The 27,830-nt window shown below is 46.1% G+C and overlaps 1 protein-coding gene across 1 annotated transcript; it reads left to right on the forward strand.

Moving 5' to 3' along the window:
* On the forward strand, window positions 1-27,315 carry LOC112110523 (PI-PLC X domain-containing protein 1). The gene is made up of 8 exons (XM_024205567.2): window positions 1-81; window positions 371-509; window positions 2,803-2,945; window positions 7,121-7,257; window positions 9,591-9,719; window positions 10,757-10,912; window positions 20,662-20,845; window positions 26,665-27,315. The coding sequence occupies exons 3-8, from the start codon at window positions 2,834-2,836 to the stop codon at window positions 26,958-26,960; spliced, it is 1,014 nt and encodes a 337-aa protein (XP_024061335.2). The 5' UTR covers window positions 1-81; window positions 371-509; window positions 2,803-2,833; the 3' UTR covers window positions 26,961-27,315.
* The last annotated feature ends 515 nt before the right edge of the window (window positions 27,316-27,830 follow it).

A 27,830-nucleotide genomic window follows, 5' to 3' on the forward strand; every position in this document is an offset into this window, starting at 1 on the left:
GGGGAAGACTAGCTGCTAGAAAAGCGGAAATCTTTTTGAAGAAATGAACAGCTGAAATGAAAACCAAATGATTTCATAAGAGTAAGTAAAACTAAAATAATCCCTTCCCCCTTGAGAACAAAAGTATAGTGTAACTAAATCAAAGACCTGGAATTATTTGAATATATACGTCTTTTAAAAGCAATCTGTGAGTTGGATTCTCAATTATTTAGACTGTTTCTAGATGTGGATGCTTTTGCTTGCATGTTCCAGAGACAATTTATTCTTAAGTGGCAGTTCACTTAGTTTATGTAAACATATTTTCCCCAATCACTGCAGTATTAGTTTGTTCCTAAGAGGAATGGTGAACTCACTTTCATTGTTTCATCAGGAATTTCACAGGTCGAAGCATACAATATATACTTCCAACATAAACTACCCCACACCAGTGAATTGCCACACCCTCTTTTTTGGCCTATTGAATTTAGACGGCAACGAGCTAAAATTATAATACTCTGTATTATATTTTGGTAAGTTTGTATTATTTATTATGTTTTTGGAAATGTATCATGCATATTACAGATGTTAAATCAGATATTAAAATATTAATGAAACTGTCCATTATGTCTATGCAATTGTATACTACCTAGTCACTGGGTTTAATATTTATTATTTTTATTATGGTAACATCCACAAATTGTTTGGCACTGTCCACACCTAGCCTGTCTACTGTCAGACTAGAAATAAGACATTTTTTATCAGTGCGGGTAACTAACCATTGGAACAACTTATCTAGTGGTGTGATGGATTCTCCATTGCTTTCCAGTCTTTAAGCAAGACTGGATCTCTTTCTAAAAGACATGCTTCCTGCCCCCTCCCCTGAGCCTGCCATGCCCTCGCCCCACTCCCCCCCTCTCCAGCCTCCTGGACATCACGAAACAGCTGATCAGGAGGTGCAGGGAGAGGGGGGAGGCGCTGATCGGTGGGGCTGCTGGTGGGTGGGAGGCACTGGGAGCGGAGCTGGTGGGGGAACTGCTGACTATTACTGTGGCTCTTTGGCAATGTACATTGGTAAATTCTGGCTCCTTATCAAGCTCAGGTTGGCCACCCCTGCTCTAGCTCAAACAGAGCATATGGGCTCAGTGCAGAAATTACTGGGTTGGATTCTATGGTCTGTGTTATATAGGAGGGCAGACTAGATTATAATGTCCCTTCTGGCCTTAAAATCTACAGGAAGACATAATCTCTGCCTCAAAGTTCCTACAACGGAGGAGGGCCCTGATTCTGCCATGTGTTGCTCATGGGCTGACAAACTCCTGCACCTGTGGAAAGTACCCCTGACTTCAGTGGGACTCTGTACTGCTAGACCCTTATGCAGGAATGCAGGATCGTGGTCTAAGAAGACAAGCAACAGAGGAAGGGGGGAAGAGAGAAAACATATCCTCAATATTTGTAGTTATTTTTAGAATCAAAATTTCATTGCATTATTTATAGCAGCTGAATCTCAGTTTCCATCACAAGCCTGACTTTCACAGGCTTGAGAGAGAGCTGCATCAAGTCCTCCTTGGCAGTAGGGAGAGTCATTGCCACACAAGGGGTAGATCCTTAGCTCATGTAAATTGTCATAGCTCTGTTAACTTCAATGGAACTCTGACAATTTCCCCCAGCTGAGGAGCTGCCCCTCGGAGTTTTAGCCACGTGTCAGGGAGGAACACTGAGTGGTGATGTTACAGCATCATCCTAAAGATCTTGAATGTAAATTGCACAGTCATATTTCATTAGTTAACCTAGCTAATAAGGTTCATTTGGAGACTGGCCTCAAGTTCAGAGGCTGTACTCCAACTCTGTGGGGTGACTTGTGTGTGGAAAAAAACTAGCCCAAGAAACCCCTATGAATCATACAATATAAGGGTTGGAAGGGACCTCAGGAGGTCATCTAGTCCAACCCCTGCTCAAAGCAGGACAAGCCCCAGACAGATTTTTGCCCCAAATCCCTAAATAGCCCCCTCAAGGATTAAACTCACAACCCTGGGTTTAGCAGGCCAATGCTCAAACCACTGAGCTATCCCTCCCCCCCATATGAAAAGTGGTGTGGAGTCCAAAACAAAGATTTTCAAAAATGGGTGCCTAAAGTTAGGCCCCATAATCATTATTTCGGTACCTACATAAGTGGCCTGATAGTCAGAAGTGCTGCACACCTAGGAGCTTCCACTGGCTGTATAGAAAGGGAAAGAGAGACTATCCAATTTCTTGCAAATGTTTAGCATTTAAAAATATTATTTTAAGCTTACATAGCAACTCTGTTCAATATACAGTACACACAGCACCACTGAAATGCAGGTATGCTGGGAGAAGAGGGGACCAGCTGACTGATGTACAGAACAATAGTGAAGGGGAAAGAAATGTGACTAAGGATAGTGAAGTGGGAGCTTTAATTAGCATATCAAGCCTGTGCCCTTGCCTGAAAGGCCACACACAGTAAGTTGCATGGTGCTTAGATTATTTACCTCAGAAGGAAAGACTGAGGTGACCCTGCTGGGTTATGAACATGTGGTTCCAAGGAGGATAACGATGCCAAACTTAAACTTTAGAGACCATTAAGACACCTCCTCCAGCTTAGTAGTAAATTGGCTCCTTTTCCAGAGTATATGGGTCTCAGCCAAAGCTCACTGAAGTTAATGAGAGCCTCTCCACTGACTTCAGTGTGCTTGACATCAGGCCCTAGGACTGCAGCTCATCAGGCAGACCAAATGTAAGTTATACAATAGGAGCACGGATCACTCAAACTATTTATAATGTACAAAATACTATAACTCTTTTCAGAACATCCTGTGAGAACACACTGTTGCAACTAATGGAAGCCACTTCGAAAAGGTCCATTCATCTGTGCCATGAAAATGGTGATTGGATGTCACAGCTGCCAGAAAATCTCTGGGATGTTCCTCTCCATTACTTATCCCTTCCAGGTAGATATTAACTTTCTCCTCTAGATACTGATCTTGTTGTCAAAACATTTAAGCATCAGATCCTTGGAGTATCAACAGAGTGGTCAGCGCTTGTGTGATAGAAGAAAATACCATTTATTTTCCAAGGAGCTAATAGTCTAAATAGATTGAGTGGGAGTAACTGAAGGTGTTATCTGTTGGATCAGATGTAAACCAAGATCCTGATCACTTATGATTATCAATGATTGCACAACTCTTTTTATAAGAGTCACCAAGGTAGTCCTGCTGTGCTGGTGAATTACGGTGGGAGGGATTACTCTCTGGGACAGATTTATTAGTCTGATTACGTAAGAATGGCCATACTGGGTCAGACCAATGGTCCATTTAGCCCAGTATCGTGTCTTCTGATAGTGGCCAATGGCAGAGGCTTCAAAAGGAATAAACAGAACAGGCAATCATCAAGTGATCCATCCCCGGTTGTCCAGGCCCAGCCTCTGGCAGTCAGAGGTGTAGGGACACCCAGGGCATGGGATTGCATCCCTGACAGTCCTGACTAATAGCTACTGATGGACCTATCCTCCATGAATTTATCTAATTCTTTTTTGAACCCAGTTATACTTTTCACAACATCCCCTGGCAATGAGTTCCACAGGTTGACTCTATGTTGTGTGAAGAAGTACTTCCTTTAGTTTGTTTTACACCTGCTGCCTATTAATTTCATTGGGTGACCCCTGGTTCTTGTATTATGTGAAGGAGTAAATGATACTTCCTTATTCACTTTCTCCATACCATTCATGATTTTATAGATCTCTATCATATCCCCTCTTAGTCGCCTCTTTTCCAAGCTGAATAGTCCCAGTCTTTTTAATCTCTCCTCATATGGAAGCTGTTCCAGATCCCTAATCATTTTTGTTGCCCTTTTCTGTATCTTTTCCAATTCTAATCTCTTTTTTGAGATGGGAAGACCAGAACTGCACACAGTATTCAAGGTGTGGGTGTATGATGGATTTATACAGTAGCATTATGATATTTTCTGTCTTATTATCTATCCCTTTCTTAAGCTTTTTTTTACTGCCACTGCACATTGAGGGGATGTTTTCAGAGAACTATTCACGATAACTCCAAGACCTTTTTTGAGTGGGAACAATTAATTTAGATCCCATCATTTTGTATGTATAGTTGGGATTATGTTTTCCAGTATACATTACTTTGCATTTATCAACATTTAATTTCATCTGCTATTTTATTGCCCAGTCACCCAGTTTTGTGAGATCCCTTTGATCTTTGCAGTCTGCTTTGGACTTAACTATCTTGAGTAGTTTGTATCATCTACAACTTGCCACCTCATCCCTTTTTCCAGATAATTTATGAATTTGTTGAGCAGCACTTGTGCCAGTACAGATCCACAAAGGGCAGGACAAGAGGCAAGGGGTTCAAACTACAGCATAGCAGATTTAGATTAAATCTCAGGAAAAACTTCCTAACTGTAAGAACAGTAGGACAATGGAACAGACTGCCTAGGGAGGTTGTGGAAGCTCCTTCACAGGAGGTTTTCAAAAGGAGACTGGATGGTCATCTGTCTTGGACACAACAAATCCTGCATCTTGGCGGCGGTTAGACAAGATGACCATTGCAGTCCCTTCTAACCCTATGGTTCTATGATTCTAAGTCCAAATGCACTATATCCATTGGATCACCCTTGTCCACATGTTTGTTGACCCCCTCAAAGAATTCTAGTAGATTGGTGAAGCATGATTTCCCTTTACAAAAGCCGTGTTGACTCTTCCCCAATATATTGTGTTCATCTAAGTGTCTGATAATTCTTTTTTATAGTTTCAACCAATTTGCCTTGTACTGAAGTTAGGCTTACTGGCCTGTAATTGCCGGGATCACCTCTGTAGACTTTTTTAAAAATTGGTGTCACATTAGCTATCCTCCAGTCATTTAAGTGATAGGTTACACACCATAGTTAGTAGTTCTGCAATTTCATATTTGAATTCCTTCAGAACTCTTGGGTGAATACCACCTGGTCCTGGTGACTTATTACTCTTTAATTTATTAGTTTGTTCCAGTAATAATAAGTAGCTATTATATAACACTTTTCAGTAGATTTCAAAGGAGGTCAGTATCATCCCTGTTTTACAGATGGAGAAACTGAGGCAGGTGAGATGACTTGCCCAAACTCACCCAGCAGGCCAGTGGCAGAGCTAGGAATAGAATCCAGCTTTCCTGAGTCCCAGTACAGTGCTCTATCCACTAGGCCACACTGCTTCCCTTATTAGGATGTATTTTATATCACTATATTGGTTTAGCCCGACAGGCAATAGTTTGAAAAAATATGCAGGAAGGCAAAAAAAGACTCAAGACAAGCTGCCTCTCAGCAAATACTGGCGGGCTGTTACGGGACAATGCCAGAGCTATTAGCTTTGAAGATTTTGTCTCCTCTCCAGCTAACCTGCAAAACTGGCTTGAGGCAAGACAGGAAAAGGCCTGTGAACACAGGAGCTCAAAAGAATTGTGGCAGGTTTAAAAAGAATGCTCTCTGTCTTTTGGGAAGAGGGAAGTTGTTTGGGAGAACCAGACTGAGTCACACAATACCCTGCTGGGGGTGTCTGAGCCACACAATACCCTTCCTAGGTTACCCTTGGGGATGGACAGCCATTAGGTAAGATAGACATGCTGTAGTCTGTTCGTTTTCAAATCCCTTTTCTTTAAATCTTTTGTTCCCACTGTTAAAATAAACAATACATTGGTTTTAAAAAAGCTGTCTGATCACTGCATGGCACTGGTCACAGATGCTCAAAGTTCATCTGAGCAGGTGACGAACCCACTCAGACTTTCTGGGAAAGCAACGCTGATATGCAGGGTGCTATACCCCAAAGCTCAGTAAGACTGGAAGAATGGTGGAATTCCACCCCAAGAGAGGTAAACGCATAAAGCCAGACTCCTGAAGGGCTGCTCTCACAGAGACCATTAAGGGGGGACAGGTTCAGCTAGCCCTGTAACCTTGACACATTCTCCCAGTATTGCCAATCCCCAGCATTTAGAAATCATGAATCAGGCCCCCAAATCATGAGATTTACAAAATAATAAAATTGGGATATTTTTATTAGCCTTTCGGTTTTTGAGCTTTAAGGGTCACGTTTTTCAAGTTTTTCGCCATGACCATGATGGCTAAACATTTTTTTTGTAAACAAAAGTTAAAATTCTCAAATAATCACGGAACTCCAGGAGCTGAAACTTTAAGAAATACATCAAATATCATGAGACTCATGATGAGAGTTGGCAATACAGTCCTTCTACATTTCATTTGGATATAGTATGCTTCACTGATGCCATTAACTGCACTCAGCAACATTACACAACAGTTTAAGAATTACAACTTTTTACCAGAGAGGTGGTTATACTTCATGGTAGGTGAAGAAATTTCAGTATATTTTGTATTGATGCTGGTTTGCCAGTGATGGTGTAAGAAGGTTAAGGGATGACTTGATTACAGTCCGTAAGTATCTACATGGGGAATAAATATTTAATAATGGGCTCTTCAATGGAGCAGAAAAAGGTATAATACAGTCCATTGGCTGGAAGTTGAAGCTAGACAAACTCAGACTGGAAATAAGGCATAAATTTTTAACTGTGAGAGTCATTCACCATTGGAAAAATTTACCCAGGGTGGTATTGGATTCTACATCACTGACAATTTTTAAATCAGGATAGGATGTTTTTCTAAAAGATCTGCTCTAGGAATTATTTTAGGGAAATTCAATGGCCTGTGTTAGACAGGGGATCAGACTAGATGATCACAATGGTCCCTTCTGGCCTTGAAATCTATGAACTTGTACTAACACCGCATGACTAAGTCCACACTAGGAGTTGCACTGATTTAACTATTTTGGTAATAGGGTTTGCCTTGACTAGCTACTTCAAGACAAAAATGACAGTGCCTTTTCTCCATTAGGATTGTACATTGAGATAGTGATCTCAAATTAGCTATCTTGGTGTAAAAACACATCTGTTTTGCAGTGAAGACATATGTCTTTTGCCAATACACACTTATGTTTTGGGGGTAGGTTGGGAATTAGAAGGCTAGGTGTGCATAAGTGATATTATTTTCTATTGTGTAATACAAAGGAAAATCGTATTTGAGGTACTAACAAATTATTGAAATAAACTTAACCTTTGTTTTTATTCTACAGGGAGCCATGACACTATGACTTACTGTTTGGATAAAAACTCTGATATAAGTATCAATGAATCAAAGCTGTTGCAGGTGATAGATAAATGTATGCCTTGGATCATACATCCTATTATTATGAAGTGGTCTATAACACAGGTAACCAATTATCTAACGTTCTCAAACCTGAATTGTCTTGTTTGAAGTTTGTTACATAGTATTGAATGTTCATACTTTTTTCAATTCAATTAAGGAATACATTGGTGCCTAGATATGTGAATAACATTTTTGGGCAAATTCTAAATACCATAGGTAGAGAAGTAAGACAAAAACATGGTGTATGTACCAAGTTTCTGTTTATGGGGAAGATATTTTTGGTGGGAGAGGCTGATATTTTAGGGATAGAGGATTCATAAATAAAGACAATAGTTAAAGGGACACTGTTAACTAAAAACCCCCACATACTGCTTTTTAATCTCAATTAGTTAAGAATGTAAGAATGACCATACTGTGTCAGAACAATGGCCCATCTAGCCCAGTATCCTATCTTCCAACAGTGGCCAATGCCAGGTGCTTCAGAAGGAATGAACAGAACAGGCAACCACCAAGTGATCCATCCCTGTAATCCAATCACAGCTTCTGGCAATCAGAGCATATGGTTGCATCCCTGACCATCTTGCCTAATAGCTATTGATAGACTTATCCTCCAGGAACTTATCTAGTTCTTTTTAGAACCACGTTTTAGTTTTGGCCTGCACAACATCCCCTAGCACTGAGGTCCACAGGTTCTGACAGTCTTGACTAATAGCCACTGATGGACCTATCCTCCATGAATTTATCTAATTCTTTTTTAAACCCAGTTATACTTTTCACAACATCCCCTGGCAATGAGTTCCACAGGTTGACTCTATGTTGTGTGAAGAAGTACTTCCTTTTGTTTGTTTTAAACCTGCTGCCTGTTAATTTCATCATGTAACTCCTGGTTCTTGCATTATGTGAAGGAGTAAATAACACTTCCTTATTCACTTTCTCCACACCAGTAATAATTTTATAGACTTATATCATATTCCCTCTTAGTTGTCTCTTTTCCAAGCTGAATAGTCCCAGTCTTTTCAATCTCTCCTCACATGGAAGCTGTTCCACACCCCTAACCATTTTTGTTGCCCTTCTCTGTACCTTTTCCAATTTTAATATATCTTTTTTGAGATGGGGCAACCGGAATGGCATGCAGTATTCAAGGTGTGGGCATACAAGGGATTTATATAGTGGCATTATGATATTTTCTGTCTTATTAGCTATCCCTTTTCTAATGGTTCCTAATATTCCGTTAGCTTTTTGACTGGGGCTGCACATTGGGCAGATGTTTTCAGAGAACTATCCACAATGACTCCGAGATCTCTTTCTCGAGAGGGAACAGCTAATTTATGCCCCATTATGTTGTATAGTTGGGATTATGTTTTCCAATGTATATTACTTTGCATTGATCAACATTGAATTTCATCTGCCATTTTATTGCCCAGTCACCGAGTTTTGTGAGATCCCTTTGTAACTCTTTGCAGTCCGCTCTGGACTTAACTATCTTGAATAATTTTGTACCGTCTTCAAATTTTGCCACCTGGGACGGTTTGTTTACCTGCAGCGTCCGCAGGTTCGGCCGATTTCAGCTCCCACTCACCGCGGTTTGCTGTTCCAGGCCAATGGGGGCTGCGGGAAGCCGTGGCCAGCAGATCCCTCAGCCCATGCCAATCCCTGATCTAGATCAAAAGATATGTGTTTTTTTAGGCCTTTCGCCCCAGAAAGCCACATTCACCAACTGTCCTAGCAGAGTGATTAGAACAAGGCTATGGGAAAGAGTAGATGAGGCCTCCGTTTGTAGGAATTCACAAACTGATTCAGCCTTCTTAAAGACTTTAATATTATAAATAAATACATAAAATAAAAATCCAGTATCCATGGGATTATTATTTCTGTTGAGGGAACACGATCAGGGAGCTCCCTAAAGAAAATCTCTGTAAAGTCTTTGATCTGAGGAAAATGAATGCAGACATTTTAAGTTGCTGATCCTGCAACCTTTTCTCATACAAGCAGTCCAGATGACTTCAATAGGCGTATTATTGAACTCAGAACTCAGTATGAATCAGAACTGCTCATGTGTAGGGATTGAACTTGGGTTGGCTCCTAAACTTTTATTATGTAGACAATTTAAAGTCCTTTTTAAAAGATCTTAAACTAAGCTGTGTTTAGTGTCCACTTCATAAGGAAATAAAAACCCTTCATGTCAGATGTTTCTGTCATTTCAGAGCAAACTGTCAGCACCACACACAAACCTTTCAGCATCATTTTAGAGGTGAAATATGTAATAGATTTGGTAATCCTAAAAATATGATAAATAAGACTGGACAATTTTATAAGCTTCTTTAGATTTCTTAAAATAAAGGAACACATGTCCCTTGCAAAAATTTAGGATTCTTTTGTTGTTTTTAACCATTCAGGTACTAAATGTGTCAGAACAACTGGATGCCGGGATTAGATATTTGGATTTTAGGATTGCTCACAAGCCTAATGACTCTTCTGTGAATTTGTACTTTGTGCACATGGTATACACAACGGCTGTAGTAGAGGTACTGTTCTTAAATCTGGAGCATTCAGGAAGGAGTGCTGCTTAATTTTTTTTTTAAAAGAACCAACAACTACTTCTGAGTAAGGACTGCTTTGGGTGGGGAACACTGACCCCAAGATTTTCTGAACAGGTTATTCTTTCTTCAGTAACATGGGAACTTCAAAATAAGGAATTAGATATACTGCAGGGTTGATTGTCGGAACTGAAATTAATTTCTACAGTTGTCAACGAGGCTTAACCTCCATGCAGCCACCTGTGAGTTGGAATTCTCTTCCACTGTTCTCTGCAAACAAATGATTGCCATTTTCCAGGGTGTGTTTTGTGATGGTCCCAGTATCTCATCTTGAGCCAGCCCATCATTCTGTGATGTGGGCACAAAGTGACCGCTTTGAGGAATAAGTGACAGAAAAATAAGATGGGATTTAAAGTGTAATACAGGTACAATATTTTTCAAGGAAAATGTATTTAATGAAAAGATCATGACTCAGTCTTTTGGTCTTTAAATGTCACATGTTGATTGGGGTATTCCTGTACTGGCATGCATAGGGCCTGGCCATGCTGTTAGTTGCATATGACTTCCATGAGATGTAAGTGTCAGCAACTAATGGGATAATAAAGGCCTGTCAAGACCATGGGAGTCAGGAGACCTGGGTTCTATCCCTGATTTTACCACTGACTCACTCTTTGACCTTGAACTAGTCCAGAAAAATGGGGATTCTACTTTCCACCTTTGAGATCCTCGGATGAAAGACACTGAAGTTGCAAAGCCACTATATACCTTATATACATTGGTATATAAGGTGGAGAGCCACAGGTGGTGAAATCAGCATAGCTCCACTGAATTTAAATCCAAAGGATGGCTTTCCAGCCACTATGAAACTTCCTGCAGAATGTCCCATATTGTCATTCATGATAAAGCTATGCTGATTTGCACCAGCTGAGGGTCTGGCCTATCATAAATCATTAGTTTATGATTTATTTAATTCTTCCTTACCATCAGACAGGCTTTTCTAAGTTGATTTGAATTTACTTTTGTAGGATATTCTGTGGGAAATTTTAAAGTGGTTGCAGGCCCATCCTCAGGAGGTCGTTATCCTTGCCTGCAGGAATTTTGTTGGATTGACCAAGGAACTTCATCATCATCTTATCTCCTGCATAAAAAAGATTTTTCATTCTAAACTGTGTCCAAAAGATGTAAGTGCAGACGTAATTTCTTTTAGAATGATACAGTAGTTCTTTGATTTGCTATATGCTTTACGTTATCATTATGTTCTTTAAAGCTATGGAAACACGCACCTGTTCTATTATAAACAACATAAGTGGGAGTCAGTTATTAGAGAGTTATCACATAAGTGATGTCATAGCGTGGAGTGGCCCTCTAAGGGAACTGACTCAACTCCATCTGTGCTGTGTCATCCAATCCCAAGTAATGGGTTTGGACTTGGGCTTGTGATTGGGTCAGGTGACCAGGCATCACATGATGGTATCCCAGGAGCAGGGCTTCCTATAAGAATGAGCCTGCTCCCTCAGAGAGGGGAAGACCAGGGGAATACTCTAAAGAAGCCCAGAGTTGAAGGGCAAGCTGAGAGAGAGCTGTGGCTTGCAGCCTTGATACAAGGGTAACTGAAGAGAGAAACGGTGGGGAGGCTTCTGACCCATGGCCAGAGAGGACTGGGAAGGGCCTTTCCATATCATCCAGATGGAAAGACCTGACTGAAGCTACCTGGCGTGAGGGTAGAAGCCTTAAGCGGAAGAGGCTTTTGAGGATATGCTGGGCAGGGCTGGCTCCAGGCACCAGCAAAGCAAGCTGGTGCTTGGGGCGGCAGCTTGTAGGAGGCGGCATTCCACCCAATCCTAGGGCGGCATGGCCGCTTTTTCTTTTCTTTTTTTGTTTTGTTTTGTTGTTGTTCCGCTCTGGCCGCCCTGTAGGGGGCGGCGGCGCGGAGGACAGCAAGCCCGGCAGCAAGCCCGGCAGAGCAGTCCGCGTCCTTCCTTCCCAGCCGACCGGAGCAGCATGGAGCCCTCGCGGCAGGCGGCCCCGGCAGTGCCCCGCTGAAGCCCTGGCCGCCCCCCTTCTCTCTCCCCTCCCCCTCCCTGTCCCTCCCGCCGCTAGCCGGGGCACATCTGCAGCGCAGGGAGTCCCCCTGCACCCTGGCTCCGGCCGCGCCGCAGATTTTTTTTTTTTTCCTTTGCTGTTCTGGCCGCCCCGGTTTTTGTTTTTTTTTTTTGCTTGGGGCGGCCAAAAAGCCAGAGCCGGCTCTGATGCTGGGCAGCAGGACCTGGGTTTGGGGGGAAATACTGTTGAGTCCAGCAAGGCACTGAAGAAACTACAGAGTTGGGGAAAGACTTGTTTTGATTTAATTTGACATTTAAATGTGCTGTCTTAATAAATCAGAACCCAAGAAGGGGTGTTTATTTGACTTGCATGAGAGCTGGGGGGACAGTTACTGAAAAGCCCAAGAAGGGGAAACTGAGGCAAGAATTAGCGGTATCCGGATGCCTGTCTCCTGCCTAAACCCCAGGATGATCCACAATTCAGGGCTCCATCTGGTAAGCATGCTCAGACCAGGGGCACCATTTGAGGGCGGCAGAGGGGGGCGGGAGCACCCCCAAGTTTCGTACAGAAGGTGTGGGAGCTTCTAGGTGGAGCTCTTAACTACAGCACAGCATAGTGTGAAATGTAAGTTCTGTGGAGGAGAGGTGTCCCTGGGGCAGGGAGTCAGTATTTTGTTTACAAACAGAGGCAGGGTGATTAAGATAAGAAAGGGCTGGTGATTAAATTAAGTATCTGGAAGTCTAGCCTGTAAAACAGGAGTGTGTGTGTGTGTGTGTGTGTTTGTGTTGTTTTAGAGAGAACATAGGGGACTCAGAAAAAGTACAGCCAAGCCCTCTGAGCCAAGGGGGAGATTTGGGGGCATAGGTGAAAAGAAGGGGCCAAAACCAAGGGAAGGGCTAGCAGTGATATAGAGAGGTTCCCACTTTACCTGTGGTACTTATGTGGTCCCGTCACCGTTGTGTCTGAGTGCCTCACAAGGTCTAAACTATTTCTCCTCACAGCCCCTCCGTAAGGTAGAGCAGTGCTGTTATCCCCATTGTACAGATGGGGCCATGAGGCACACACAGACCAAAGGCCAGATTTTCAAAGGTATTTAGTCACCTAGTGGGATTTTCAAAAGTGCCTAGAAGTTTGGTGCTTTGTAAACCCCACTAGATGCCAAGCTGCATCTTTGGGTCCCTAAAAGGTTTTGAAATTCTGTCCGTACGGTACTGGCCTGAGGTCAGACAGGAAGTTCATGGTAGGCGGGGGAGTAGATCCCAGGTCCCTCAGGGCTAGTTCCCTATCCAGCAGACCAGCCTCTCGCTCTGCTGCATGCTGCAAAAAAAAGAGGACTCTGATAGATGGGAACAAAACCAAGGTGGCCAGTTCTCTGAGACTCCAGCAATCAGTCCCAGGAAGTTGGGATGGATGTCATAGTTGACAGCATGAAAAGCAGCATAGAGATCAGGAAGGATGGAGAATGAGAATCAGATGAATGGAGATCATTTAACTCCCAAGGGGTGTCAGGTTCTGTCACATGCTGGGCTGGAGAGCAATGGCTGCTATCAGGGCTGGTGTAACCACTAGGCCAACTAGGCGGCCGCCTAGGGCGCCAAGATTTGGGGGTGCCAAAAAGCGGTGTCTGACATCACGGGAGTCAGCTGAGCGGGGCAGAGCGGGGAGTGAGGCTTCCATAACAAACCTGCCCCCGCAGCGAGGGGTGCTGCGCAGGACGGTCAGTGGGAGCCTGCGGCGGAGCAAGGAGCAGACAGCCGGCCGGGCGCGGTGACTAGCGCGGCCGAGGGACGGAGCCGTTGGGGGAGGCAGGACGTGGTCCTGAGCTCAGGTGAGCTTTGCCCTCCAACGCGCCGTGCCTCCTGGGGCAAGGGAAAGTGAAACTAAACCCCGCAGCACGATGGAGGGGAAAGGGCTGGCGCAGGTGCCACTTCCAAACACCGACCCCCACGCCGCCCCGGTGGCACTGTGCCAATGCAGGGAGCCGGCCCTGATCTCCATGGAGATCCTCACCTGCTCCCTGGGAGAGCCTGGCTCTGCCCTCCTGGCCCCTGGGTTCCCCCCGGAGGGCGAAGTACTCAGAGCCTGGGAACGTTTAGAGACCCTGCGAGCTGGGGGCATTCTCAGCCTCCTCCTTGCTCATAGGTTCCCCTGGGCCAGAAGGGACCGTTGTGATTGTGACAGTGTACCCCATAAGGCTTTATGGGGAGGGGGTGCTTATAAATGTATGTATGACATAACTGGAATATGTTTTGTGCTGCCTGTGCCAGGTAACATATCTCCGTAAAGGTTATGGTCTACTATATCTATTCATCCTATTTGTACATATATATATCATTTTCTACTTGAGGTTAAGAATATGGGCTGTATGCTTGCTTGGTTTCTAAGTAAGCTTTGGGAGGCATTTGGTCAGCTTCTTTAGGAAGGAATTCGCCAGGTTAAGTACCTGATCAGGGAACAATGCATCTTGGAATGCTCCAATCCACATAAGAAGTCTTCCTGGAGACATGCAAGATTCCATGTGGGCAATGGCTTCAGCCTGTAAAGACTGAGTCATGCAGGGACATGTGACTTGCCCAGGTGACTCCAGAACTCCATCTTGGAGCTGGACTTTGCATAGGAGGGAGGAGGGGGGTCTCCTCCCACAAGAGAGAGTCTATTTAACCCTGGGGGAGACCCCTCCATTTTGTCTTCAGCTGGCTAAAGAAGGAGCCTCTCCACCCCCCCAGGATGCTTGAAGGAAACTGAAACAAAAGACAGTAACTACAGGGGTTGTGAGAGATTGCTGGACCCAGGCTAAAGGGAGATTAGCCTGTAAAAGGGAGCATTCTGGAACTGGTGAGGAACTTATCTGTATTTAGTTTGATCAGGCATAGATTTGCGCATTTTATTTTATTTTGCTTGTGACTTACTTTGTTCTGTCTGTTACTACTTTGAACCACTTAAATCCTACTGTCTGTATTTAATAAAATCACTTTTTATTTAGTAATTTACTCAGAGTATGTATTAATACCTGGGGGAGCAAACAACTGTGCATATCTCTCTATCAGTGTTATAGAGGGCGAACAATTTATGAGTTTGCCCTGCATAAGCTTTATGCAGGGTAAAACGGATTTATTTGGGTTTAGACCCCATTGGGAGTTGGGCATCTGAGTGCTAAAGACAAGCACACTCCTGTGAGCTGTTTTTGGGTAAACTTGCAGTTTTGGGACAAGTGATTCAGACCCTGAGTCTGTGTTGGAGCCAGACAGGAGTGGCTGGCTCAGCAAGACAGGGTGCTGGAGCCCTAAGCTGGCAGGGAAAACAGAAGCAGGGGTAGTCTTGGCACATCGGGTGGCAGCTCCCAAGGGGGTTTCTGTGATCCAACCCGTCACAGTGATCATCTCCTTTGACCCCCTTGTATTAATTCTAATGAACAATGCCACATTATGCAGTATTCATTTTTGAAAGTTTATAATAAGCGATGCTCCGGGGAGAGGAAGAGAAGAGGGGCGCAAGGTGGAAGTTTCGCCTAGGGCGCAAAATATCCTTGCACCGGCCCTGGCTGCTGTGCAATTTTACATTTTAACTGACAACCATTTTGTTGTCATTTTTTGTTCTGAGTTTGAGAAAAGGAAGGAATCAGAAAGTGTCATATAAGTATCAGATGTGTTTATGCCTCAAATTCTTAGGGTTTCAGCTGTATCCAGGCCAATACCAGAACAAAGAACAGAAATCGTATCTACAGAGTCCATAAAGTCGTCGATTATTGTCATTATATGTATTATTCACTGGGCACCATCTGTGTGCTCAGCACTATTCAGAAAATGTAGTCCCTGAGCCAAAGTGTATGAAATGTGTAGCCCTGGATAAGATGGTTCAGATATTTAAGTATGAAAGGTACAGTTATTAAGCACATGTTAATATCTGTGAGTGGAGGCGCTGATAGTGTTAGAAGTTTTACTTGATTAAGGACTAGAACAGCGGTTCTCAAACTGTGGGTTCAGGACCCCAAAGTGGGTCATGACTCTGTTTTAATGGGGTTGCCAGGGCTGGCTTAGACTTGCTGGGGCCCAAGCCCGAGGGCTTCAGGCCTGGGTGTCAGGGCTCAGGTTACAGGCCCCCTGCCTGGGGCTGAAGCCTTTGGGCTTTGTCCCCCTGGCCTGGGGAGGTGGGGCTTTGGCTTCCCCTCCGCCTCCCCCAGGGTGGCGGGACTTGGGCGGGCTCAGGCTTCTGTCCTCTATCCTGGGGTCCGGACCCTCCCTCTGCCCTGGGCGGCGTGCCGTGGAGGGGGCTGCTCCCAGGCCCACTGCCCAGGGCAGCTGGAGGGTCCGGGGCTCCTCTCAGAAGCCCAGGCTCCCTGGGTGGCTCTTACCATGGCCTGGCTCTGGCTTCTGGTCTGGCCAGGGAGCAAGGTCTTGAGGGGAAGAGGAGGAGCAGGTCGGGGGAGAGGGGCTCGGGGGAAGAGGAGGGACAGCAGTGGGGCCACTGAGGGGGTAGGGCTTCTGCATGTGTCCCACTTCTGCCTTTTAAAAAGGTGGTCACCCTAGCTCAGTGGTTCTCAACCTACTTATCATTGTGGGCCACATATGTGGCCCACAACGTGTTACCTGGGCTGCAGGTTGAGAACCACTGCGCACCCCTCCCTCCCCCCAAGACCCCTATGCCCAGTTCCTGCCCAGAGCCCCCTCCGCAGAGTGGGGCCAGGAGTGGACCCCACTGCAGGGCTGGGTGGCAGGGCAGCCCCAGATGCCGCCGTGCGGCAAGGCAGCAGAACCCTGGCAGCCCTGGACCCCACTGCCTGGGACAGGTCAGCCCCGGCGGCCCCGGACTCCGCCGCCTGGGACAGGTCAGCTCTGGACCCTGCAGTGCGAGGCAGGGTAGGGCAAGGCAGGGCAGTACAGCCTCAGCGGCTCCGGACCCTGCTGCGCCGGGTGGCTCCGGACCTCGCCGTGCAGGGCAGGGCAGTCCCAGTAGCTCCAGACCCCTGCGGCCTCTAGCACACAGCTGGGCCTCAGCTGTGTGCTAGTTGGGCTGCATGCGGCCCACGGGCTGCGCGTTGAGAACTGCTGCTCTAGCTATATCAGTACATACCAGTATTAACCAGCCTTCACAAAGCAAAATACAAGGAGTATTTGTGGCTACCACGCTACCACTCTGAAAGCAAAATACATTTATTCTTGAGCTAAAAGCACTACAGAGAGAACATACAGTTCCTGTATGCGTGCTAAAAGCTTATCAGAGATCACCATCCATCAGTCTTACAGGACCCTGGTAAGCCAAAGTGTTTCCCACCCTTGCACAAGGGTCGGGGCTCCCAGTGGACAGAGGGCTCTGTCCATTTGCTGAATAAAAATGAAGGCCCTGTGTGACCTGTGTCAGTTCAAGCTAAGCTTTTTATACCAAAAGCCCTTTCTTTATTTGAGTCTCCGGAAAACCCATTTTAAACCAGCACGTGCAAACACTCCTTGGGGTGGTGCTTCTCTAGAGTTGTTTACAATCCTCAGGGTAATCACCCCCTGCTGCTTTTAGTTCCTGGAGGAGCTGTGGTAACCCTCCCCCATGGAGTAAAATACAATCACACATAGATATTGCATGGGGTTGCAATATCTCTTACAATTCCATTGAAAGCAATGGGATTATTTGTATGAGTAACTATTTACCACCATGAGGAAGGAGCTCACAATCAGGGCCGCAGAAATTAAATGAGATTCTCTAGATATTAATTTAAAACCCTAATAGAATTTAACCTTTTTAATTTTTAAGACACTATTAGATTTCATAGCAGGCACAGAAAGCTCTTAAGGCTGTGTATACTCTGCCACTTTCAGCGCTAAAACTTGAGTCATTCAGGGATGTGAAAAAACACCCCCCTGAGCGACAAAAGTTTTAGCGCTGAAAAACGCCAGTATAGACAGCGCTTTATCGCCGGGAGCCGTGCTCCTGGTGATAAAACTACCACCCCTCGTTCGGGGTGGTTATTTTTTATCACCGGGAGAGCTGGCAATAAAACGTGACTACACTGCCCACGTCACAGTGCTGCTGCGGCCGCGCTGTAACATGGGCAGTGTAGACATACCCTTACATTCGATAGGATGGCTTAGAAACACTATAAAGAGTGTATCATTCTCTGTTACTTTCTGTAGGTTAGATAAATTTCTGGAGGACTCTTTTTTGGTTTCCTCCTATTTCAGTTCACTAGAATTTTTTGCAAAATGGAAAATAGACTGCATCTATACTAGCAAACGTTATACCTGTAATTCTCCACCATTGCTACCACTAGCAGAGCTGCATTTTGCTATGGCTAAAAGTTTGCTAATGTGGACAAGGCCATATAGTATATAAATACAGATTTTAAAATATACACTTCTCCTTTTCCTCTCCCCTCCCTTCATGCCTAAAATGGCCCCATGTAAAATCTCTTGTTCTGCAGTCCAGTGAAGTGTACATAAGATGTTTGGTAATTAGGTGAACTTTGTAATTGCACCTGTGAATTATATTGGCACCTGATAGATTGATTCACACCTGGTTCCACTGATGGCATTCAAAACAATTCACTCCCCTAGCGAGCCTAGTCAGAGTGATGCTGTTAAATGCACTCTAAGGTAGTACTGGAAATGTCTGTGGAGATGGTTTTTTTAGTGTACTTTTAGTGCTAGTGCTCTCCTGACAACTCTGGCCCTAAAGTTCTCTGATAGAATTGATACATAATGGCAGCAGCACCAGTACAGGCTTCTTCACACTGCTCCACCAATGTATGTCAGCTGTGTTCCAGAGGGACAGTAGTTAGGGAATGAGACAGTAGTCTGGTCTGTCTTTTTGATCCTGGACCTCTCTGCTACAACTGCCAACAAGGCACTAATTAGTGCTAGTGCTTTTTGTGATGTGGGCTTCTCCACTAGGGACTGGACTGGGACCATCTACTGACTTCACACAACAGCCAGCAGGTGGTAATGACTTTCTTTATTGAACTTAGGCTGGATTCGACCTGCCAACCTAGAGGTGAGAGAGGCTTGCCCTCCTACTACCATTGCTTTGAACCCACCAGCCCTCCAGAAAGGGCTTGATTTAATAATCAGAGATTATTTAATGATTAAATTCTAAGAGTTACAATTTTCAAGGTTTTTTTAAACCAGCTACAAGGTACAAGAGCTTTGAGCAGTTAAACAATTAACATTTCAAAGAGGCATATGAACAGTCAGATTGCTCTGGAGACTGGAGGGCTACAGGCTAATGATGACCCTGTTTACTATTTGAATTAAGTCTTTGAAGTTACCCTATGTAGTGGTAACCATCCAAGATGACCATTTCAAAGAGGTTTGTGCAGCAGAGTTAAAATAGAACAATTCTGGGGGAAATTATCGGATCCTGAATATTCAAGGCCTCAACTGAAGACGTGAGTGACACTGGTTTATTGTTTCCTCACAGCACTCTTTGACATAAAGTCTGGATTAACATAACGAATATTAGAGAAGGTAATGGAATAGATTACTTGTATTCAGAATGGTCAGCCAGAGTGGGATGAATTAAACTGCCCTCACCACAAAAGGAATTTTTGAAACAAAATAATAAAGGGACTAAGATCATGAAGGGGCTATCATACCGTGCTGTAGCTTTCAGTGCCGGATTCTTGCTTCTACCACTTATGCTGCTGAACCTGACATGTTGCCAGCCCTTAGTTCTGGTAAAATGGTATAAAACTCCTTTTAGTTCTACTGGAGAGGAAGATTTCAAAAATCTGGACTGTGGTGCCAGGATTGGGATGAGTGACCAAGGTAATTATAGCAGGTGCGGCATTTGTTCTCCACCTGCTTTAAAATTACACATTTCTTTAGTCCCCCTCTTCCCCCTCAAATGGATTCTCTCCCCCTTCCCATGTCAATGACGGGGCAGCGGGGAGGTATTCCCTTTCTTTGTGGAGAGCTGGGGAGAGAAGTATGGAGATAGGAAGGTGTTTTCCTTGCTCTGCCCACCTGTCCCACCACACTGAAGTTGCTTCAGGGAAGAGCAGGAATGGATTAAGTTGCAAACACTGGCAAATCAGGGCGAAGGTAGAAGAATGACACTCTCTAAGCATTCAAGGTTCTTAGCATAGCAATCTGAGATGCATGCGCAGTAGAGCCATGAAACAGACACAGGCTAAATAGCCTTTGGGAATAAGAAATTAGGTAAACGTTACTTAAAGAACATGGATGGATCACATCTAGTCTATCAGAGAGAGGGGCCAATACATTGAAACGGTCTCTAAGTAAATGTGACTTTTAGGTTTCAAATTACATCCCTTATCGCCTGAAGCATCCCGCAAATCATCTTGTTCTTAAGGATAGGTGAACTGGTTCTGATTCATAGGCACTGGAGATCGGGATGATGGGGACTGTGAGAGAGGGGAAGAAGAGGGTCAGGCTGGTGACTAAGGTTCTCCCTTGCCAGGTCCAGGAGAGGCAGTCTGGTGAGGGGGTGCTTCCTTGAGGGCTCTGGGAGGGAGATGTTTTCGTTGCTTGCCAACCCTACCCCCCACTCTTGCAGTACTACTAGCACCCTTGTCTAGAGCTGGTGTGTGTTTGTGGAAGGCATTAGGGGAACTGTGGTTGGTTTCCTGTTAGAGAGGAGGAAGGAGAACTTGTAATGTGTGCCCGAAATAGAACTGCCAAAGAGATGGAGACTTCCTGATTCCCCAAGGATCTCAAGTTATTATTACCATCACAGAGCTCTCTCAGCCCGAAGCAGCTTCTAATTCACCTGGTGCCAGCCCTTTTTGTTGGCAGGTTTAGCAGCATTGTCTGAATTGAGCCTGCATCTATTTCATTTTAGAGCAAGTTCATGTCTTAGCATTTGATTTTTTTTAGCGTTGCCCAGGAGCTAGTCATTCAGCTCCTGTCAATTTTAACAGTAGAACTGTCATTCCTTTCAGGTGGTTCCAACGCTACGGAACATGTGGACATATGGGTACCAGGTTATCATCTCCTATGAGGATGTGACTGAAGTAATGAAGCACCGTGAACTATGGCCTGCAATTCCATATTGGTGGGGAAACAAGACTGCAACCCAAGATCTTATCCAGTATCTGGAAAGTATGAAAAAGAATGGGCGCCCAGGTACCTACCACATCTCACTTACAGGCAGGGCCGGATTAACTTTTTGTGGGCCCGGCGCCAAACATATTTGTGTGCCCCCATGGGGCAAAATGCAGGGGGGCAGGATGGTCAGTCTCCAGAGTGAAGGTGGGCTGGGGGCAATGAGGCACAGCGCGGCGGGAGCAGCCCCGCTCTGCGCAGCCCAGCAGGAGGGCACTGTTTACGAACCTGCAGCTGCCAGACGCACACTGGCCTGCCCAGCCCTGTGCTGCCAGCATGCCCCTTCCCCTTGAGGGCAGGCCCGCACCACACCGCCCCCCTGCCCAGTGTCCCACCCTTATGCCCAGCGCCCACTCGCCCAGAGACCTCCACCACAGATCTCTATGCCCAGCTCCGCCTCCCAGAGACCTCCCCCGCTGGCCTCCCACCACAACTGTACAGCACCCTGCACACAACACCGCTTGCCCAGCGCCCCCCCGCCCATAGACCTGCCCACCACCTTCCTCAGAATCCCACCATCATAGCTGCACAGCACCCCATATTCCTGAGGGAATTGTGCACCAAAAAATTAAAAATTCTGTGCACAATATTTTAAAATTCTGGAAATTTTGTTTGTCAATAAATAAAAGTGGAGGCTCCAACATGGCAGTGGGGAGCACAGGCCACTGGTTGCATGGAGGTGGGAGATTACCCTGCAGCCTCCCCCCACCCCACCCCGGGACAGGGACTCAGCAGTGAGGCTGCACTCGACCCTGACATAGTGCAAGGGCCAGGTCTGCCCCAGAAACACCCTGGGGCCCTGCCCCCCTGTGCCAGACGCACCAGGTGTGGGTGAGCAGGCTCAGCCCGGCAGCAGGATCCATGTACAGAGGGATTTAGCGTGGGGGGATCCAGGTGGGGGTATGAGAGTGCTCTGTGGGGCAATCTGGGTGCGGGTGGCTCAGTGGGAGATCTGGATGCACAGAAGCTCATTGGGGGGTTCCAGGTGCAGGGGCAACGGGACTCTGCAGGGGATCCAGGTGCAGGTGTTTGGGGCTCAGCAGGGGGCGGTCTAGGTGCAGGGGAGGTGGGGTTCATTTGGGTGGGGGTCCAGGTGCAGGTGGTTGGGGCTCAGTGGGGAGGGTGTCTGGGGGGGCTCATTGAGGTGGTACAGATGCAGGGGAGGTGGGGCTTGTCAGGGTGAGGGTTCGATGGGCCTGCTTAACAGGGGAGCCCCAGCTTCTGCCAAGGGGACGCCGCATGCTGGGCTCCAGCTTCCCCCCTGCCCCCATTCCCTTCTCTTCCCCATCCCATGCCCCTTCCCCACCGCTCCATCTCCTCCCCACTGCTCCATCTTGTCCCCACCCCACCCCTTCCTTCCCCCCCTGCTTCCCCCATCCCTTTCTCTTCCCCATCCCATGTCCCTTCTCCACTGCCCCATCTCCTCCCCACCCCCTTCGTCCCCACTGCCTCTTTCCCCCAGCCCCCGCTTCCCCTGTCCCCTTCTCTTCCCCATTCCATGCCCCTTCCCCACCGCTCCATCTCCTCCCCAGGCTTGGGGGGAATGGGGGAACTGCCCCCCAGCACGAGCTGGAGGAGCGGAACGGGTTGGGGCCGGGTCGCTCCACTTTCTGCCGCCCGGTGATTGCAGGGCAGGCCCGACCCTGCACTCATGGGGCAGTGGGAAGTGGAGTGACCAGCCCCAGCCCATTCCACTCTGATCCTCTGGCTCCTGGACTTTGGGGAAGGAGGAAACTGCTCCCCAGCACTCACCGGCGGCGTGGTTGGGAGCTGGCGGAGCGGAGCGGGCTGGGGCCGGGTCGCTCCACTTCCCGTCGCCGCGTGAGTGCAGGGCAGGCCTGACCCCTGCAGCAGTCCCCCAGGACGCGTAGCTCAGGGGAGGGGTGGAGTGGGGGCAGAACAGGTGTGGGAAGAGGCGGGGTGGGGGTGGAGCAGGAGCGGGGGCAGCTTTCCTGGCTGGCTCAGCCGTCCGGGGGATCAGGCTGGCCGGGGCCGCTTCTGACTCTGGGCCTGGCACCATGGTAAACCCAGTACTGCTTACAGGAACTAAGAACACACCCAGGAACAAGAAATGAGTAGAAACTCCAAGCTACTTATTGCCAACATATGCATTTGGGCCTGATCCACAAAGATAATTAAGTGCCTAAGTCCCAGTTTTAGGCTTCATGGTGATCCACAAAACTCCTGCTGAACCTTGTAGGCACCTTAACTTCAGCCTCTGGTCATGTGCCCTGCTGCCTCTCTCTAGGCATCTGGATGCTTATCTTGCATATGAGGCCTGATCTGGCAAGCGTGCTCTGAGGCTGCCTACTGGATCAGGTCCCACTTAAAATCTGGCTAGTGGTGGTGGTGTGCATCTTATAACTTTTAACCCAGTGGTCAGAACACTCAGCTGGGATGTGGGAGACCCAGGTTTAATTTCCCCATCTCTGCCAGAGGGGGAGAAAGGAGACCCCTGTTAGAATCCTATGTCTCAGCAGGGAGCTCTAACCACTGGGCTATGGGATAGTCTGAAGAAGGGTGCCCTTAATCTCTCCTGTTGAAGCTGTTCCACTGTGGGTAAAGTGAGAGTGATGGGAGCAGGGGATTGAACCCTGGGTCTCCCACCTCCCAGGTGGGTGCCCTAACCACCAGTCTCTCTCTCTGGCCCAATGACTGTTCTAAACAGGGGATGGGAGGTGGGGTTCTGAACAGTCATTGGGCCAGATCAGAGAGAGTGAAAATGACTCTAGTTGGGTGCTTAGGATACCCACCTGGGAGACCCAGGCTCAAGCTCCCCTGCTCTAATCACACTTTCGTTCTTTATTCACAGTGGAACAGCTTCACCAAGAGAGACTGAGGGAGCCCCACATCAGAATATCCCATAGCTCAGTGATTAGAGCCCTCTCCTGAGGTTTGGGATGCCCTTGTTCAAATTCTTTTGCCCCTGTAGGTAGAAGAGGAATTTAACCTGGGTCGCCCACATCTCAGGTGAGTACCCTAACCACTAGGCTAGAAGTTAGAAGGTGCCCCTTCTTCAGTGTGGAGAGAGGGACATGCCTAACTCAGTCTCATCAGAAACAATGTAGACACCTAGCCCCCCTGGCTCCACAAGAGGGATTCCCATCCATGGATGGCTAGCAGAGATAGGCTGAAATCCAGGCTGCAGGGAGGGACCAATCTCTGTCAGAGCGAGGGGGCTTAGGACACACCCCTTTCATCAGCATCTCCGCTTAGGTGGCTCCCTGCGCAGCGTGCTGGCTTTTTGGATCACATTGTAAGGTGCCTATTTCTCCCAATGCATTGTATTGGGACCCCAGGTGCATAACTCAGGCTTTGTGGATCCCATTGATATTTTCTAGGTGCCTAAAAGATGTTGCTGGGCCCAGAATCATAGTGCCTAAGTCCCTTTATAAATCTGGGCCTTAATGTCCTACTTGTTACACTGTATGCAGTAGCTGTTACCTTGCTTTAAATGTCCATGATACTGAATGGGTGTGACCCTACGTGGCTGGTTAGATCAGTGTGAAGTTCATCTTCCCTCATGATGTCTCCAAAAATGGATCAGCTCTCTGCTTCTCTTTTACGTATCAGCTATTTGCTTAAAGTTGTGACATGAACCTGAATTCTGGGAAGGAAACTAAGGCAGGGAAAAAACAGAAACATGGGTGACTGATATTAAAAGACAGGAGGGGTTTTCACTGATTTTTGAAACCCATTATAAAGTAAACTATCTTTTCTCAGACACAGCTCACATCTAAAACTAGCCCTCAGAAGTTGATTTCACTTTGTAATTGTCCATGGCTACCCACATGTAAACATGATGGTCATCAGCTAACCACATCCCTGTGACATTGAAACTCCTGATCACTTCTCGCTGCAAACCCACAAGCCTGCACCAGCACCAGCACCACTAACTCAGACAGTAAAGTGAAACCTGTAAGCACTTCAGCAGGTCTAACATTTTTCAAATAGCAGGCGGTGACGCACACATGTGTGTGCAAGCCAGTGCATTACCACTAACAAAAAGAAAGAGGCCTTTCATGTTAGTAAGTGTAGCAGTGAGTAAATTAAGTGAATATATATCGAAGCTTAAACATTCTTTCTTTGATATTAGTGAGAGTAGTAGCATAAATGAGTGATTAACATACAATGATGGAAGAATTGTGAAAGTGAAAGCTTTACAGCTTGACTTTATGCTTTGGTGTCACAGGAGTGCTTCCGCCTCAAGAGATGTGTTTTATCTATCCAATTGATCTCTACAAATTAAGATGTATCTAAAGCATTGTGAGGGGGGTAAAAGGGAGAGAGAGAGCTATTGTATACCTGCCCCTTTTTCCCTCTCCCTACTGCCTTCCACATTCTTTTTCTCACTTTTTGCATTTCATGTAATTAATGGGGTTTAAAAGCCTCAACCCACCTTCTGCATCAATCTGCTTCTCCTCCCTGTTAGTGATGTACTACTTTCATGGAAATTGCCTCCAAATGGATACCTTTCCTTTAGAGTTGGGCATTATGCCATATATTATGGGGACAATTAACCATTAAAGAATAGTTAACCCTTGTTGTTATGCCTCAATTTGTACACCCTCAGTACTGATACAGCTGTAAAAGGAGGTATGTCAGCCCTTCATTTTCTTCCTCGAATAGAGATGCAGGGATGGTGAGTGATGACTGGGGGGAACAATGGGCCATATTAGACAACTGATATTTACGGGGGACTCCTCAATGAAGCCATTGCTTGTTAGCCTGTAGAAGTTGAGGCAACGCTTATGAGGAAACTTATGACTGGATCTTGCCACAGATATTGTGCAATACTGTTCATAAAAAGAAATTGCCAAATCAAGGCACAATATGGCCCTATATCTATATAGGGAACTCCAGTTACTGTTAAATGACCTACGGTATGTGTCTACCCGCTGGATCGGCAGGCAGCGATCGATCCAGCAGGGGTCAATTTATCGCATCTAGTCTAGACGTGATAAATCGACCCCCGAGCGCTCTCCCATCGACTCCTGTATTCCAGCTTGGCAAGAGGCGCAGACAGAGTCGACGGGAGTGGCAGCAGTCGACTCACCGTGGTGAAAACACCACGGTAAGTTGATCTAAGTACGTCGACTTCAGCAACGTTAGTCACGTAGCTGAAGTTGCATAACTTAGATCGATTTCCTCCCCCCCCCCAGTGTATACCAGGCTTTCACCTTTATGAAAATTTTCCTCGACTGATGGAGATAAGCAAGCAGGGAATATTTTCTTACAGGATGAGTAAATTAAGTGACTATATATTGAAGCATGTGGGCCTGAGTTAGGTTCACTGGTTTTAATTGCTCCATATCTGCATAGCATAGCTTACAACTCTAAGAGAAAGTGAGCTGTTGAGACAACTCCAGTTACTGGAAAGGTACCTAATTTTCTGGAGGAAGCTCCTCTGCTAATTATTCAAGAAAAAACACTAGATCAGGGGTCGGCAACGTTCGGCACGCGGCTCGCCAGGGTAAGCACCCTAGTGGGCCGGGCCAGTTTATTTACCTGCTGACGCAGCAGGTTCGGCCGATCGCGGCCCCCACTGGCCGCGGTTTGCCGTCCCGGGCCAATGGGGGCAGCGAGAAGCCGCGGCCAGCACATCCCTCACCCGCGCCGCTTCCTGCTGCCCCCATTGGCCCGGGACGGCGAACCGCAGCCAGTGGGGGCCACGATCGGCCGAACCTGCCACGTCAGCAGGTAAATAAACTGGCCCGGCCCGCTAGGGTGCTTACCCTGGCGAGCCGCGTGCCAAACGTTGCCGACCCCTGCACTAGATGTAGGGCTGAGTCAATGCTCAGTAATGACAGATACCAATTTAATGTTTCTTTTTTTTTCAGACTGTTTCTTTGTTGCAGGGATTAACCTTACTGAAGACTTAGAGTACATTCTGGCACATCCATTTGGATCCTTGAAGAAAATGGCCCTTCCTAGCCTTCCATACTTGAAACTCTGGATAAAGCAACAGTATCCAGGACCAAAGAGGGAATGTATCAACATCATTGCTGGAGACTTCATAGGAAATCATGATTTTGTGAATGACGTGATAGAACTTAACAAAAAAATCATCCCTCCATTACATTACCATGGTAATGAGACTGAATTAAAGGATGTTTCAAGACTTTCAGCTTCATAACCTTGGTATGATTGAGTAGCTTTTGATCAGCTCTCACAGGGAAGGCAATTTTCCTGGTTCAGATACATCATATGTGTATATAAATGATGTTTCTTCCTCCCAGGTATGTTGTGAAGATTCATTAGTTGATACTTTTGTATCAAAATCAGACTTTAAAATACACAATGCTTATGGCAAGCAAAACTTCCTATAACTAGGGGAGGAAGAAGAGCAAGAAGGCTTCTCCTTAAGTTCTCTAGAGCCCTTGCCACATAGGTGTAATTTAGCTGGGAAGAGCATAAATATTGCAGTAACTGTTGTTAGAGAATATCCTAAGAACCTTACTCATCTTTCGCAAAACAGAGAAAATAAATTTGTTTACTGTTGATTTTTTTTCTTTAAATATATTCTTAATGCAAATAGTTTCGTTATTTCAATAAAAAATGTTAGTTATGGATTTAAATATGTTTGTGTGTGTGTGTGTGTGTTTGCAACCTAAACATCTCGGTATGTGCACCAGTGAAACTGATTACACCTCTACCTCCATATAATGCGACCTGATATAACACGAATTTGGATATAACGCAGTAAAGCAGTGCTCCGGGCGGGCGGGGCTGCGCACTCCAGTGGATCAAAGCAAGTTCAATATAATGCGGCTTCACCTATAACGCGGTAAGATTTTTTGGCTCCCGAGGACAGCGTTATATCTAGGCAGAGGTGTAGTTTGTTTTCATGGGCCAAGGTGAGTGAAATGTTAAAAGTACACAACATAATTAGCAAACAGAAAATTAGATTTTTAGAATACATTGTTTTGATAATCTAAAGCATTATTACTATGCCTGTAAGTAAATTTATCAAAACTGACAGTGTTCTTAAAGAATCTTGGCATTA

Source organism: Terrapene carolina, unplaced genomic scaffold (assembly GCF_002925995.2).
Source record: "Terrapene carolina triunguis isolate 2854851 unplaced genomic scaffold, T_m_triunguis-2.0 Scaffold25, whole genome shotgun sequence".
Taxonomy (NCBI): domain Eukaryota; kingdom Metazoa; phylum Chordata; order Testudines; family Emydidae; genus Terrapene; species Terrapene triunguis.